The 15,862-nt window shown below is 34.1% G+C and overlaps 1 protein-coding gene across 1 annotated transcript in view; it reads left to right on the top strand.

Annotated features, from left to right (window-relative positions):
- LRRC9 (leucine rich repeat containing 9) overlaps positions 1-10,198 on the top strand; it is a 211,438-nt gene extending 201,240 nt beyond the window's left edge. Inside the window, exons 32-33 of the mRNA XM_069092055.1 lie at positions 8,895-9,063; positions 10,159-10,198. Coding sequence (XP_068948156.1) covers positions 8,895-9,063; positions 10,159-10,198 — 209 coding nt within the window. The remainder of the gene's footprint in view (positions 1-8,894; positions 9,064-10,158) is intronic.
- The last annotated feature ends 5,664 nt before the right edge of the window (positions 10,199-15,862 follow it).

Raw genomic sequence — 15,862 nt, 5'->3', positions numbered from 1 at the left:
TTAGCAAACCAGCAGGAGAGCCTGAGCCCCAGGGTGGTAGAGCAGGCAAATGCCAACACCAGGACTTCCTGAGTATCTTGGCACAGACATGAGAACTGGTAGACTCCAGCTTGGAAAACCACCACAAGTGCCAGCAAGTAAGCATCCTCTAGCAGCCAAATCCCCCTGTTCTTCAGTGAAGCCTGAGTGAGCAGGCATCCTCCAGGGGCCAGACCCCCACCCTCACCCCAAGAACTTCTGTATTGCTGACCCCAGCTCAGCACCAGGTAAGCTACCCCTACAGCTTCTAGCTGCCAGCACCTGAAGCTCCAGCACACAAAGCCAATGACCAGGTCCCTGGCCCCCAGGAGAAGCAGCTTGGGTCAGTACCCCCTGTGCTCCAGCAGGAGAGCTCAACTTTTAAAGCTAGAAAATAGAAAAGTATCATGAGCAAAAAGTGGAAACAGGTAATTTTTTCTATGGGGACAGGGAAGATCAAAACACATTCAGAAGAGGACAACATTGTCAATATACCATCATTCAAAACCTCAAAGGGGAATATGAACTGGTCTCAAGCCCAAAAAGTCTCCTTGGAAGAACTCAAGAAGGCTTTTGAAAGTCAGATAAGAGAGGTAGAAGAAAAATTGGTAAAAGAAATGAGAGGTATGCAAGAGAGAGTCAATAGCTTGGAAAAGGAAGGACAAAAATTGACTGTAGAAAAAACAAGTCCTTAAAAAATACAATTGACCAAATGGAAAAAAGTACACTGAAGAAAACACTCCTTTAAAAAGTAGAATTGGGAGGCAGCGAGGTGGTGCAGTGAATAGAACACCAGCCCTGAAATCAGGAGAACCTGAGTTCAATTCTGGCCTCAAGACACTTAATACTTACTAGCTGTGTGACCTTGGGCAAGTCACTTAACCCCAATTGCCCTGGCTTCCTCCCTCCAAAAAGCAAAAAAAAGTAAAAAAAAAACAAAACAGTAAACTGGCCAAATGGAAATGGAGGCATAAAAATTCACTGAAGAGAACAACTCCTTAAAAAAGTAAAATGGGCCAAATGGAAAAGGAGGTACAAAATTGAATTGAAGAAAACAATTTGTTAAAAATTAGAATTGGGCAAGTGGAAGCTAATGACTATGAGAAATCAAGTGTCAGTCAAAAAAAACCAAAAACAAAAGAATGAAAAAAGGAAGAAAAAGTAAAATACCTCATTGGAAAAACAACAGACCTGGAAAATAGATCCAGGAGAGATAATTTTAAAATTATTGGTTTTATTGAAAGCCATGATCAATAAGAGAACCTGGACAGCATCTTTCAAGAAATTATCAAGGAAAACTACCCAGAGGTCCTAGAATCAGGGGATAAAATAGTCATCAAAAGAATTCACCAATCACCTCCTGAAAGAGATACTAAATTTAAAATGCCAAGGAATATTGTAGCCAAATTCCAGAATATCAGGTCAAGGAGAAAAATACTGCAAGCAGCCAGAAAGGAACAATTTAAATATCGTGGAACCACAGTCAAAATTACACAGGACCTTGCAGCTTCTGCATTAAAAGACTGGAGGGCTTGGAATACGATATTCCATAAGACAAAGAGGGATGAATTACAACAAAGGATCAACTACCCAGTAAAACTGAGCATAATCTTTTAGGGGGGGAGATGGACCTTCAATGAAATAGGGAATTTCCAAACTTTCCTGATGAAAAGATGGAAAATTTGATCTTCAAATACAAGGCTCAAGAGTGGTATAAAAAGATAAACAGGAAAGAAAAAACAAGATGTTATTCAATAAGGGCAAACTATTTACATCTCTACATGGGAAGATGTAACTCTTGAGAACTGTATCTTTATTAAGACATTTAGAAGGCCTATACATAGACAGATGGTGTGGGTATAAGTTGACTTTGATGTTATGATAAAAAAAAAACTAGTTAAATGGTGAAAGGGGATTGTAGTGGGAGAAGAAGAAAGGAGGAAGAAGAAAAAGTTAAATTACATCACATGAAGAGGCACAAAGACCTGTTGCAGTAAAGGAAAAGAAGGGAAGGTGACAAGCATTTTTTAAACCTTACTTTCATCAGATTTAGTTCAAAGAGGGAATAATATACTCAGTTGTGTACAGAAATCTAATTTACCCTATAGGAAGCAGGAGAGGAAAGGGAAAAGGAAAGGAAGGGGGGCTAATAGGGAGGCAATACTGGGGGATTAGGCAGTCAAAAGGAAAATTCTTAAGGAGGAGAAAGCAGAATGGAGAAATAAAAGCATAAACAATAGAGGGAATAGGATGGAGGGAAAGACACAGATTGTAATCATAACTCTGAATGTGAATGGAATGAACTCTCCTATAAAACAGGTGGATAGCAGAATGGATTAAAAAACATAATCCTACAATAAGCTGTCTACAAGAAACACATTTGAAACAGGGGGATACATATAAGGTAAAGGTAAAAGGCTGGAATAGAACATATTGTGCTTCAGCTAAAGTAAAAAAGTAGGCATAGCAATCCTCTCAGATAAAGCAAAAACAAAAATAGATCTAATTAAAAGAGATAAGGAAGGAAACTACATATTGCTGAAAGGTACCGTAGAAAATGAGGTAATATCATTACTAAATATATATACACCAAGTAGTATAGCACCCAGATTCTTAGAGGAAAACTTAAGGGAGTTACAGGAAGAAATAGACAACAAAACTATGCTAGTGGTTGTAATGTAATGCCAAGGAAAGGCAACTTCCCAAGGTTCAGAATACCAGCATAGGTGCTCTCCATTTTATTCAGTGACCAAACCAAGAACAGAGAAGATCAAAACATGACATCATTCAAAATACAGCATTTACTAAGTGTGATTAAATAATCTCCAAGTACTACCCCACCCCAGGACCTTCCAATCATTCAATCAATTACAAAGTCTCTGTTCTAAATACTTCTCCACCCCTAGGCTATACCTTAATTAAGTCCACCACAAAACCCCTCTTCTCAAATGGAGATTAGTTTCCAAACATAAGGTCAAAAGTTCCCCACCCCTGGATCACAATTGAATCTACCCCAGAGTTACATCAAGTTTAAACACAGCACTTAATACCCAAATGGAGGTCTTTTCTTCATCTTGACACGCGGCAAGTTCTCAGCAATCTTAGTTCCTGGGGAGACAAGGCTTAGCAAGGCCATAAGATACATTGCCAGTCCCTTCATGAATTCATCCTCTGTCTGTAGAACAGCCCTAGAACCCCTGAACACATTAGCAAAGCCCTCTCCCAGGATTTCTGTAAACATACAACAAGAAAATCCTTCTTCAGGGCTTCTGAACCAACAGAAAGGTTCCCAGACCCCTGCAACAACAGCACTGTCCTTCACCAGTGGACAGTATTCACTCTGTCTGCAGGACAGTCTCCAGACCCCTGCAACAACAGCACTGTCCCTCACCAGTGGACAGTATTCACTCTCTGTCTGCAGGACAGTCTCAGGGCTTCTTAGTGAACAGCCAGTTCCAGGACTTCTTCAACAACAGGACTGTCTTTCACCAGTGGACAAATCTGGCAAAACAACATCAAAACAGACAGACAAAGTACCAGCAAAACAGCCATGTCTCCTCAGTCTTTGGCAGCTCAGGGGGCAGGTCTCAAAAGTCCAGGGCAATTCAAAGTGGCCACCAGCAATTCTCTTAGTCTCTCTCTCCACGAGGTGCTGCTTCCAAAAAAGGTCTTCCGCCTTTCTCTTGTCTCTCCAAATCTATGTCACCTGCTCCTCCCAGTTCAGGACTTTCTTTTAACATCAAAAAGTCCATCCCACAGGTGGGATTAACAAGCTCTGGGTTTTAACACAATCATTTTGAAAACCAAGCCAATACAGGGGAATCTTTAATTGCCATTACTATCACAGTGGTGGACCTCAACCTTAGATAAATCTAACCACAAAATAAAACAAAAATTAAGTTAAGAAAGTGAATAGAATTTTAGAAAATTTAAATATAGTAGACTTCTAGAAAAATTTAATAGGGATAGAAAGGAACATACTGTTTTCTCAATAGTACATGGTACCTACATAAAAATTGACCATGTAGCAGGGAATAAAAACCTCACAATCCAGTGCAAAAAGACAGAAATGTTAAATGCACCCTTTTCAGATTATGATGCAATAAAAATTACATGTAATAAAGGGCCATGGAAAGATAGAATAAAAATTAATTGAAAACTAAAACAATCTAATCCTAAAGAATGAGTGGGTCAGACAACAAATCAATCAATAACTTCATCCAAAAGAATAACAATGAGACAACATATCAAAACTTATAGTATGAAGCAAAAATGGTTCTTAGGGGAAGTTTTATATCTCTAAATGCATACACAAATAAAATCAAGAAAGAGGAAATCAGTAAATTGGGCATGCAACTAAAAAAGCTAGGAAAAAAACAAATTAAAAATCCTCAATTAAATACCAAATTAGAAATTCTGTAAACCAAAGGAGAGATTAATAAAATTAAAGCTGAGAGTTGGTTTCATGAAAAAAAAAAAATAGATAAGTCTTGGGTTAATTTGATTTAAAAAAAGAAAGAAAACCAAATTTCCATTATCAAAAATGAAAAGGGTGAATTCACTACCAATAAAGAGGAAATTAAAACAATAATTAGGAATTCTTTGTCTAATTATATGCCCATAAATTTGATAGTCTTAGTGAAGTGGATGAATATTTATAAAATATAAATTTCCCTGATTAACAGAAAAGGAAATAAAATATTTAATAACCCTATTCCAGAAAAAGAAATTGAACAAGCCATTAATGAACTCCCCAAGAAAAAATCTCCAAGGCCAGATGGACTTACAAGTGAATTCTATCAAACATTTAAAGAACAATTGATTCCAATACTATGTAAACTATTTGCGAAAATAGGTGAAGAAGGAGTCCTACCAAATTCTTTTAATGATACAAATATGGTGCTGGTACCCAAACCAGGAAGAGTCAAAATACAGGGGAAAAAAATATAGACCAATTTCCCTAATGAATATAGATGCAAAAACTTTAAATAATATATTAGCAAAAAGGTTACAGCAACTTATCACGAGAATAATACACTATGACCAAGTGGTATTTATACCAGGAATGCAGGGTGGGTTCAACATTAGGAAAACTATCAGCATAATTGACCATATCAACAACAAATAACAGAAATCATGTAATTATCTCAATAGATAATCATAAAAGAAAAATCTTTTGATAAAATAGAAACCCATTCCTATTAAAAACACTAGAGCATAGGAATAAGTGGAGCCTTCCTTAAAATTATAAGTAGCAACTACCTAAAACCATCAGCAAGCATTATATCTAATGGGGATAAGCTAGGAGCATTTCCAATAATAAGATCAGGAGTGAAATAAGGACGTCCATTATCACCACTGTTACTCAATATGGTACTAGAAATGTTAGCTTTAGCAATAAGAGAAGAAAAAGAAAATGAAGCAATTTGAATAGGCAAAGAAGAAACTAAGCTATCACTCTTTGCAAAATATATGATGACATACTTAGAGAAAAGTATTTGAAATAATAAACAACTAGCAAAGATGCAGAATATAAATAATAATTTATTTATATCACATAAATAATCAGCATTTCTATATATTACTAACAAAGCCCAACAGCAAGAAATAAGAAAGAGAAACTCCATTTAAAGTTACTATAGGGGCGGCCAGGTAGCACAGCGAGTAAGAGCACCGGCTCCAGTGTCGGGATGACCTGGAGATCGAATCCCGGGCTCAGACACTTAGCACCCACCCAGAAACACCTGGCTGTGTAACCTTGAGCAAGTTACTTAACCCCGATTGCTTTTAAAAAATAAATAAATAAATAGTTACTATAGACACTATAAAATATTTGGGAGTCTACCTGCCAAAACAAACCCAGAAACTATATGAACACAATTACAAAACACTTTTCACACAAATAAAGTCAGATATAAATAAGTGAAAAAACATCCGTTGCTTGTGGATAGGCCAAGTTAATATAATAAAAATGACAATTCTACCTTAATTAATTTACTTATTCAGTGCCATACCAATGAAACTACCAAAAATTATTTTATGGAGCTAGAAAAAATAATAACAAAAGGAACAAAAGATCTAGAATATCAAGGGAATTAATGAAAAGAAACACAAGGGAAGGTGGCCTAGCCATACCAGATCTTAAATTGTATTATAAAGCAACAATCATCAAAATTACTTGGTACTGACTAAGAAACAGAGTGGTGCGTCAGTGGAATAGGTTAGGTACATAAGACACAGTAATCAATGACCATAGTAATCTACCATTTGATAAATCCAAAGATCCCAGTTTCTGGGATAAGAACTCATTATTTAACAAAAACTGCTGGGAAAACTGGAAAACAGTATGGCAGAAACTTGGCATAGATCAACGTCTTACACTGTATAGCAAAATAAAGTCAAAATGGATACACAATTTAGATACAAAAGTTGATACTACAAGCAAAATGGGAGAGCAGGGAATAGTTTACCTGTCAGATTTATGGAGAACAAAACAATTTATGACCAAACAAGATAGAGAGCATCATGAAATGTAAAATGTATCATTTTGATTACATTAAATTGAAAAGGTTTTGCACAAAGCCAGTGCAACCAAGATTAGAAGGGAAGCAGAAAGCTGAGAAACAATTTTTACAGCTATTGTCTCCGATAAAGGCCTCATTTGTAAAATATATAGAGAACGGAGTCATATTTATAAGAATACAAGTCATTCCCCAATTGATAAATGGGCAAAGGATATGAACAGGCAATTTTCAGATGAAGAAATGAAAGCTATCTATAGCCATATGAAAAAATGCTCTAAATCACTATTGATTAGAGAAATGCAAATCAAAATGGCTCTGAAGTACCACATCATACCTATCAGATTAGCTATCATGACCAAACAGGAAAATAATAAATGTTGGAGAAGATGTGGGAGAATTGGAACACTTAATGTAATGTTGGTGGAGTTGTGAACTGATCCAACCCTTCTAGAGAGCAATTTGGAACTATGCCCAAAGGGCTATAAAACTCTGCATACCCTTTGACCCAGCAATACCACTTGTAGGGCTATATCCCAAAATGATCATAAAAGTGGGAATGGACCCAAATGTATAAAAATATTTATAGCAGCTCTTTTTGTGGTGGCTAAGAATTGGAAATTGAGGGGAAGCCCATCAAATGGGGAATGGTTGTACAAGTTGTGGTATATGAATGCAATGATTCTGTGATTCCTCCCATTGGTTCTAATTCTTATTACAACATGACTAATGTGAAAGTCTAATATCAGATTGCATGCTGTCTTGGGAAAATCTTACGGAAGTGAATGTTGAAAACTAAAAATAAAAAATTTTTTAAAATAAAAGAGAAGATGAGAGGGCACAGGACAGAGATTTTAGATGCACCTGCAGTTAGGGATCAGGTGGAAGATGATCCAGCAAAGGAAGTCAAGGAGTGGTCCAGCAGTTGGGAGGAGAATCAGAGATGAGAATCTCTAGGCCAGAGTGTGTGAAATGCTAGAGTGTGAAATGTAGAGATGTCAAAGAGGAATATTCAGAACCAGTCATCAGTCTTAGTAAGGAATTTGGAGGGAACGGTTTCAGTTGCATGATAACAACCATAATCCATATTGCCAGTTTATGTTTCAGAAATGAGGGAGAGAAAAAGTAGTGGAGGCAATGAGACTAACTACTTTTTCTAGGTGTTTGACTGTACAAGGAAGGAGAGAAATAGTACAAGAGCTTGAAAGGACGGCAGGGTCAGGTGAAGGGTTTTGGGTTTGTTTTTTTTTTTTTAACGTATGGAAAACCCTAGGTTTGTTCGTAGACAGCAGGGATAGAGCCAATAGATCGGGAGAGTTTAAAGATTGGAGAAGGGAGGATGATTGTGGGGGCATCTATTGGAGGACAAGGGAGGGAATGAAATCAAGGATATATGTAGAGGAGAAGGGAATGCCATGTTTTAGCTCCCCTGAAATTAGTTGCAGCTGGATAGCTTTTTTGTTTTGTTTTTACCTGTAGCATTGTCCTCTAAGGCAACAAGACATTACAAGAACCAGTTTACAAAATAACCTGTCCCTTAGGGTAGTCATCGAAGGTAGAAAATAATTTTTTTCAGCATTAATAGTATTTTTTGAAAATTTTAAACTTGACTCTCATCAAAAACCACACTCATTTACATATATAAAAAGAGAATTGCATATGAAACTGTAAATCTTATTTATGTACAGCTTGATGGGTTTTTTAAGTACATAATAAGTTGAACACAGTCATTCCAGTACTGACTTACTTGTCATGTTTCTTTCTGAACTTCTCTCTGTTTTCTTCTGTGTATTTTATAAATGTTTCATTAACGCTATTTTCTTATTTAGCTTGCTATTACTACTCTCTTCCACAACTCTCCACAAACCTCTAAACAAACCAAAAATAAATACCTTCCCTTATAAACAACTAAGAATAGTCATGAAAAACAGATTCCTCCCATTGGCTGTTTCAGATAATGTCTGTCTCATTCCCAACCTACGTGATACATTGCCTTTTTTGTCAAGAGGTGAGATGCCTTCTGGAATTGTGTTTATTCATTCTGACTCTAATTAAAATTCTTAAGTCTTTCCTTTACAATATTATAGTCATGTTTAAGTTATTCTCTTAGTTCTGCTTTATTTATTCTGCATCAGTTCATACAAGTCATCCCAGGTCTTTCTGACTGTCCTTTTTTATTATTTCTTATAGGGTTATAATATTCCAAGTGGTAATAGGATATTAAAATATACAGTGAGAATATGTAATATAGAGTTAATTTATAGAAGAACGTTAACCAAATATTATATAGTACTACTCATATAAAAACAATAAAGTTGTTTTTATTATTTCAGCAACATGAATTATGTATTTCAGATAAAAAAACGAAGAATGCAGGAAATATGACAAATAATCCTCATAGCATCCATGCAGAAATAACTTTTCAGCAGCTCAAAGGAGTAAACATTTCTCCAACTTTTACAACACAACAAAACGTCACTTCTCGTTCTATACAGATGTACCAAAGCAACCGAGATGATGGAAGGTAAAGCTGTAAATTAAAGAGTTTGAATTAGATGATCTCTCAGGTCCCCTTCTAGCTATAAATTCTATGGCTCTGTTCCCTGAAGTAATATAATTTCCCCTAATTCTTTTGTCATTATCTTCTCTGGCAGCCACCTCCAACTTTCCATTTGAATTTTTCTTCATCTAAGAGTAAAGAGCTACAAAATATGGAGTTCCTCAGATTACACAATTTTTAAAAATTAAAATTAGTCAACAGTTCATAGAATACTTAAATTCACAAAATTCACAAACAATTTAAAATTTATCAAGGTAGAGTACAATAGAGTTCTTAGTTGAGGGGCCCATTGGGAAAAAATGCCTTCTATATAATTTTTCCAACTTTCCCTTTAAAATTAGCTAATCTAGTAAATTTATTGAGAATCTTAAAAATTAATCATTCTCTTACATTTCCAAAAGAGTACATAAATTTAAGTCTGAGATGAAGTGGTGCAAATGTCTGGCAAATCTTTGCAAATCTATACCAGCCTTAGTTGATAACACCTTTATTCTACTCAGTCCTATAAAGCTGATATTCTGTGTCAAGCAATTTACATAATTGGTACAAAGATATAAAAGTAGGGGATCAGTTATATAATGAGATAGGTAGATACATAGATAGATAGATAGACAGACAGACAGACAGACAAACAGATGAATGGATGGATAGTGGTAGTTTTAAAAACATGGACAGGTGACATTGTATGTGTCATAGTATGTCAGAAGTGTCGTGCTAAAACAAATCCCTGCCTAAACATGAAAACAAAGTACTCTTTCCATGTTTGGATAACCTTATTTGTAAGCAGAAAAACAACAAAAACAAAACAGCAGCAGCAACAATCACCACCTAATCTTCTCAAATTCAAATCAGTTTACAGTGGAACTAAAAATGGGAGCTATAATTTTTTTCTCCACACTTGGGTTTTATGATTTTTATGCCTCTTTGAAATTTTTTTACATGCCTCATCAAATGGACTATGCCATATGAGTTAATTACATTATTATTCTACAAATTAAGTTGTTCTTAAATAAGCCCAGTCAAAAGTAGCATGACTAAGAAGTATTTTGTTTCTTACAGGATGCTTGGCAACAACTTTTCCAGACAAAATCGAATGTAATTTGCATAAGAAAATGAACATGAACCAAGAAATCTATTTCTGTTCAGTTAACAGTGTAAATAAAAGCCGGAAGATAGTGGTGGGGGATGGAAAATGTGAATAAGCTAATCATGGTACTGTTGTTAAGGGAAGAATTCAACTTAAATTAACATATGGATGGATAATTTCATCTTCTCTAAAGTTAGTGATAATCTAAATCTCACCCTTAGTGGATTTTATTTGTTAACATCTCATACTTTCAATGCAGTTGTCAAGAATTGTTCTCTGTATATTTGAACTTTAAAGAAAAACCACAAGTTGTTTTACATCTCACATCATTTTAAAAAGGTAGACATTAAAAGAAATCACAAAGCAGAGTCAAGACTTTAGCTCCCCACTACTTAAGGCAAAGAAATAATGTTCTGGCCAGATACATCTTACTGAAAGATAACTATAGGAAATAACTGACTTTTTAGTATGTGTATACACACACACATATATGTATATATGTGTGTGTGTGTACATAGATACACAAATTCATTTAGGACTTCATAAAGTTCAAGAGAACATTCCTTGTCAGAGTTACCACATAAAGCAAAATGATCTCACAGTTGTTTTCAGATGCAGAATTGTATACACCAATAAGAACCTAATTTTTTTTTTTTGCTAATGAATCCATGGAAAGAGCTTGATGGTGGTCCCATATGATCAATTGGCACACAATAAATAATTTCAAATTCCAAAAGGACATGTTTAATCTGGGTGTTCACCTTTTTGAAAATTTATTTTTAATGATTAAATTCCACTTGCAATGGTTTTTAAATTATATTACATAGCATAGAATTAATACAGTAAATTAAAGCTATTAGCTACCATTTTTGAAACTGATAGGTTTTTAATATAATTCTTAAAATGGGTTACAGTTTTTCTGTTTTGTATTTTGAAATACAGAAGCTTGGTTCAGCACTGGATGCGATTTTCATAATAGTCTGTTTTACTGAATATTTGCTATTTATAATATTACTATTTTTAAAATAAATGACTGAAACTATTCTAAAAGTTACATAATTAAAATCATATATGAGTAATGTAATTTCTTTCTAAGCAATGCATATTAGCAATATAATTCTTTTAACTCTCAAAGCATCGAGACTAATTATTCATTGTTTAATGTGTTTTTAAATTTTTTTAATATTTTTTTAAAGTGTTTTTAAAATGTGTGTTTTTAAATCTCAAAATGCTATTTACGTGGGAGTAAGAAAAAAAAGAAACCTATGCAATTCCAATGATATCCAGGAGATGTCGATGTTGCTCTTTGGATTGTTGAAAGCCAGCGTCAACTCCTGTACTTAATGCTGATTTTTTAATTGCAACAACAGAAGTTTACATTCTTATTGCTAGGTGTTCACATTCTCTTTTTATGCATATGGGTGGCAAATAATTTGAATTACTATTCACTGTTGCATTAAACTCTGCCATTTTAGGCTTTGTTGAATTGTTAATTATATATTTATTATAGCTACTATGGAAAAGAATGATATGTTTAAGTATATAACAATTTTGTTGTAGCGTATTGATAGGAACACTGGATTTGAAGGTTGAATATCTGAGTTCAGATCCCAGCCCTGCCATGTTCTAGGTCTTAAGCCTCAGGCTACTTCATCTCCCTTGGCCTCAACTGCCATGTGTATGAGATAGGGTCACTAGATGAACTCTAAATTGTTTGAACAAAGGATCTAATAGCTTCTTTTTCTATATTGTCAGATACTAAATAAGACAGTTTTGTGTTAAGTTTAAAATAGCGCCATAGATGAACTAGTGAATTATTAGTTCAAAGGAATTAGAACTTTAGGAATTTTGAAGTATGCATGCTTTTAAGCTTTGTGCTTATTTCTAACATCTCATTTTCAACATCTACATAATTTGTAGCATTTAAAATGTAGAACTAGCCAGCAAAAGGACTTGGAAAGTGCAAGAACGGGATAGAATTTTTTGATATAGTTATATCCAAGGGACTAGAGAAGGTTTGAGATTAAAAGAATGCCAAATGCATTACAGCCTAGTTAGGAGCTGAGTATTTTCAGGCTCCTAAAAGAAGGGAGTAGAATATGAAAAATGAAATCAGATTAATCAGGTTCATGATGATTTTTATGGGGAGGAATATTGGAGAAAATGCCTTTTTAAATCATCTGTTTCCTACCTACAAAGATCTATTTAACATGGTTATAATTAGGAAAGTACTTTGTAAACCCTAAAGTACTATATAATAAATGTATATTTTTATAATTATTATTATGTTATGTTAAAATAATTATCTTGTAAGGAAGCCAGGTTTTTGCTAACATCTTTATGTCTCTCAAGTGTAGTGACTACAGATACAAAATGACAGGTTTAAGTTTAGATGGAGAAGTTGTTTTCAGTGTGCCCAAGTACATTTGCATATATACAAATATATACACACATATACATATGTGTGTATATACATACACACATTTAAAGCTAGCTTTAGAAGAATGCTTATTTCATACAAACATAGACTGAGAATGGAACACAATTGACAATGTTAGACTTTTTTTGATGTATTAGCTAATTTTGCTGAACTATTATATTTTCACTTTTTTTATTCTTTGTTATAAGGGATGGCTTTCTGTGAGAGAAGAGTCCCTTGATAAATGTAGGCTATATAAAAATGAAAACTATCAATAAAATTTTATTTAAAAAATAAAGAAGTGGGGGCGGCCAGGTAGCACAGCAAGTAAGAGCACCGGCTCCAGTGTTGAGAAGACCTGGAGATCGAATCCCGGGCTCAGACACTCAGCACCACACCCAGAAATAACTGGCCGTGTAACCTTGAGCAAGTTACTGAACCCCAATTGCTTAAATTGAAAAAATAAAAATAAAAAATAAAGAAGTGGAAGATCTGACATCCTTGTAATGTTAATTAAGATCTCATCAGGAATGAAAACAAGAATGAGTTTTAGGTAGGCCTAGAAATAATAGAGTGAGCCTGACTCTTGAGATTTCTGGACCTGAAAGCTATCAGAATAGAATATTAAAGCCAGTTAGCTCCAGATATTAAATAAACAAAGGAAAAAGAGCTGTCTGTATGGGAGACAGGGGATCTTCAAAGACTGTGCTGATTTGTCTTAGTCAAAAAGGTATTTCATTTGCTTATTTGCTCTCATTTATTGTGATTTGCAATTTCTTGGCATATTTTTCTAATAAAGATTTATTTTATTCAAAACAAAAAAAGAATGCTTATATGGTAATGGCACTGTGTCATTTTTCATTGTCATCTAAATTTCATTTCATTTATTTCATTTCATTCATAAAGTGCCACACATTTTACCAAGCATTTATTTTTTTTTAATATAGCTAATCCTTAGTTTTATTACAGGCTCTCTTGGATTCTGTGAAATGCTGTTTTCATAAAGGAAAGTGAATTATTCATCAGGTCAGTAAGTGCAGGAGTAAGCACACATCACAAGGCCTCTTGGGGATTCCAGTGAGTCTAACACACAATAAAATGGAAACTGACAGCTTTTTCTTACACCTCTGCCATAAAACACATAGCTTCGGAAGGTACTGAACTACTTTTCTTGTTGATTATGTTGCTCCTTTCTTCCAATAATGAGAGTATTTGTAGAGGAAAATATGCACTGAGAATGCAGTTTTTAGCTAGTGGTCGTCTTTAAGGCAATACAGCAGTATAGAGTAGATAATTACCAATATTATACTATTTCAAGTTCCTCTTTTAGAAGAAGTACAACTAATTTAAAGTATTATGTCATCAATAATAATTTCCATTTATTTTCATTTTGCCAAATCAGATTTTGCAAAATCGTGCAAAAGACATTTTTAAGAATTGGCTTCTACATTTTCAGAGCTTAGAAATTTCTACTTGCCAAAATGAGCTTTTCTTTTTCAAATTATGAGTAATTTTTTCTTAATGTTATATTTACCTACATAAAATAGTGAAGTTATTTTGCTCTCAAAACCACTAAAAAAAACCATCTCCAAAAGCATTCATACATATTTTCACAAGGATTTACTAGTCATCCAAAACAACCGTGTGTGTGTGTGTATTTTTCATGTGTCCTTTTTAGGTTGAAAACATGCAAGAAATTCTTTAATTAGTTTGTCTCCGGTCAAATTTGGAGGGAGAAATTCCCTTTCTACTATGATCCGAAGCAAATTCTCTTTACTACTACAGTTCTTAGTGGTAAAGGGAATGCTCAGTTTTAGTATAATTATGCTATGTTCTAACGTGTTTGTAAAAAAAAAAAAAACCCACATTTCTATATTTGGCCTTATTTACCTCTCTTAAATTTTGACCAAAAAATCACAGAGCACCTGGTGACAAATAATTTTATAAAATTAATTTATTTAATTATACATTAGTATATGACAAAAATGAAAATTGCTGTGAAACCTTCTTCCTAAAAAGACCTCTTCCAGCATTTTAGCTAAGCGTTCATTTTAGTAGTTTGCATATAAAACACCTAATACATACTTAAAACAGACAAAATTTTGTTCTTGGAGATGAAACATAAGTCAAGAAAATGCAATAAATTATTATTTTAAAACTTTGAAAAAATAATTTGGTCCTCAGGCAAAAGGAAAAAAATGAAGACAGTGTAAATCAAAAGCAATTGCTCTCAACTGTGGCACTAGCATTATCATTCTATCTTGTTTACTAAAAAGCATATTACCTTGATATTTTTCTAAGAATTTCTAAAAATCATCTTTGTGTTTTCACTGATCTTTTTTATTCTTTACTTTCTAAACTGAAAGAGAGGAGGGCAAGAGTTCTTGGGTTTTTGTTCCCAAAAATAATTTGCAAGTGTATTAATAGTTTTTCTTAAAAAGTAACCCATAAACATATATCAATAGCATTTTAAAGTTTCCAATTATTTCTAATTCCTTCCTATCAATTTAGCTGAAAACAGGTATTTGCAAACACTGGTAGCCTAATTTCTTATGGCCTTTCAATTTTATGTCGTGCTTCAAAAGAGTTCAATCAGCCTTAATGGTGCATTTTTAGTTAGGGAAACAGAATGGAGAGAAGTCAATTTGAGCTCCCCAATGAACAAGTCTCTGCAGAAAGAATAGGAATAAATGGGTTTAGAAAACAGAGAGCACAAGTAAAATGCAGTGAGCAGAGCACTCAAGGAAGCCAGATACAATGGAAAGAGTAAAATACTGCAGAGCTTTTTAAGCTATACACAATTGGAACAATAGACTGGATCCCGCCATCTATGTTATAAACTGTTAGGAGACAGGTGAAAAGCAAGCTGGAATTCTATAACGGGTGTCGAAAAACAGTAGAGTGAAGAGCTTTAAAGCTAAAGAGAATGAATGCAATGATTCAGTGGGATGGAAATGAAGTCAGAATATTGGCATATTTCTCTGGTTAATTTTGCCTGCAAAGAACTATTCTGTTTGGGGATATTAAAGCATTATTTAAAAATAAACTTTATATTACAGTTTACTTTAGGCTATCTCCATTTGGGTTTTAAAACAACCCTGTAGAGTTTAAATGAATGTCATATTTTCTTCTTAACTTGAAGTAAATTTCTTATAATGTTATTTTTATCATACGAACATTATGCATTTAATATTTGTCTGTAAATGTGAATGTGCCTTTCAAACTGTCAGTAACCCTGTCAAAATATAAATATCGAA

This window comes from Petaurus breviceps, unplaced genomic scaffold (genome assembly GCF_028583685.1).
Source record: "Petaurus breviceps papuanus isolate PSGF00001 unplaced genomic scaffold, PetGlider_PUasm1.0 189, whole genome shotgun sequence".
Classification (NCBI taxonomy): Eukaryota; Metazoa; Chordata; class Mammalia; order Diprotodontia; family Petauridae; genus Petaurus; species Petaurus breviceps.
Note: the sequence above shows the minus strand (reverse complement) of the source record. Positions and strands in the feature narration are given on the sequence as shown.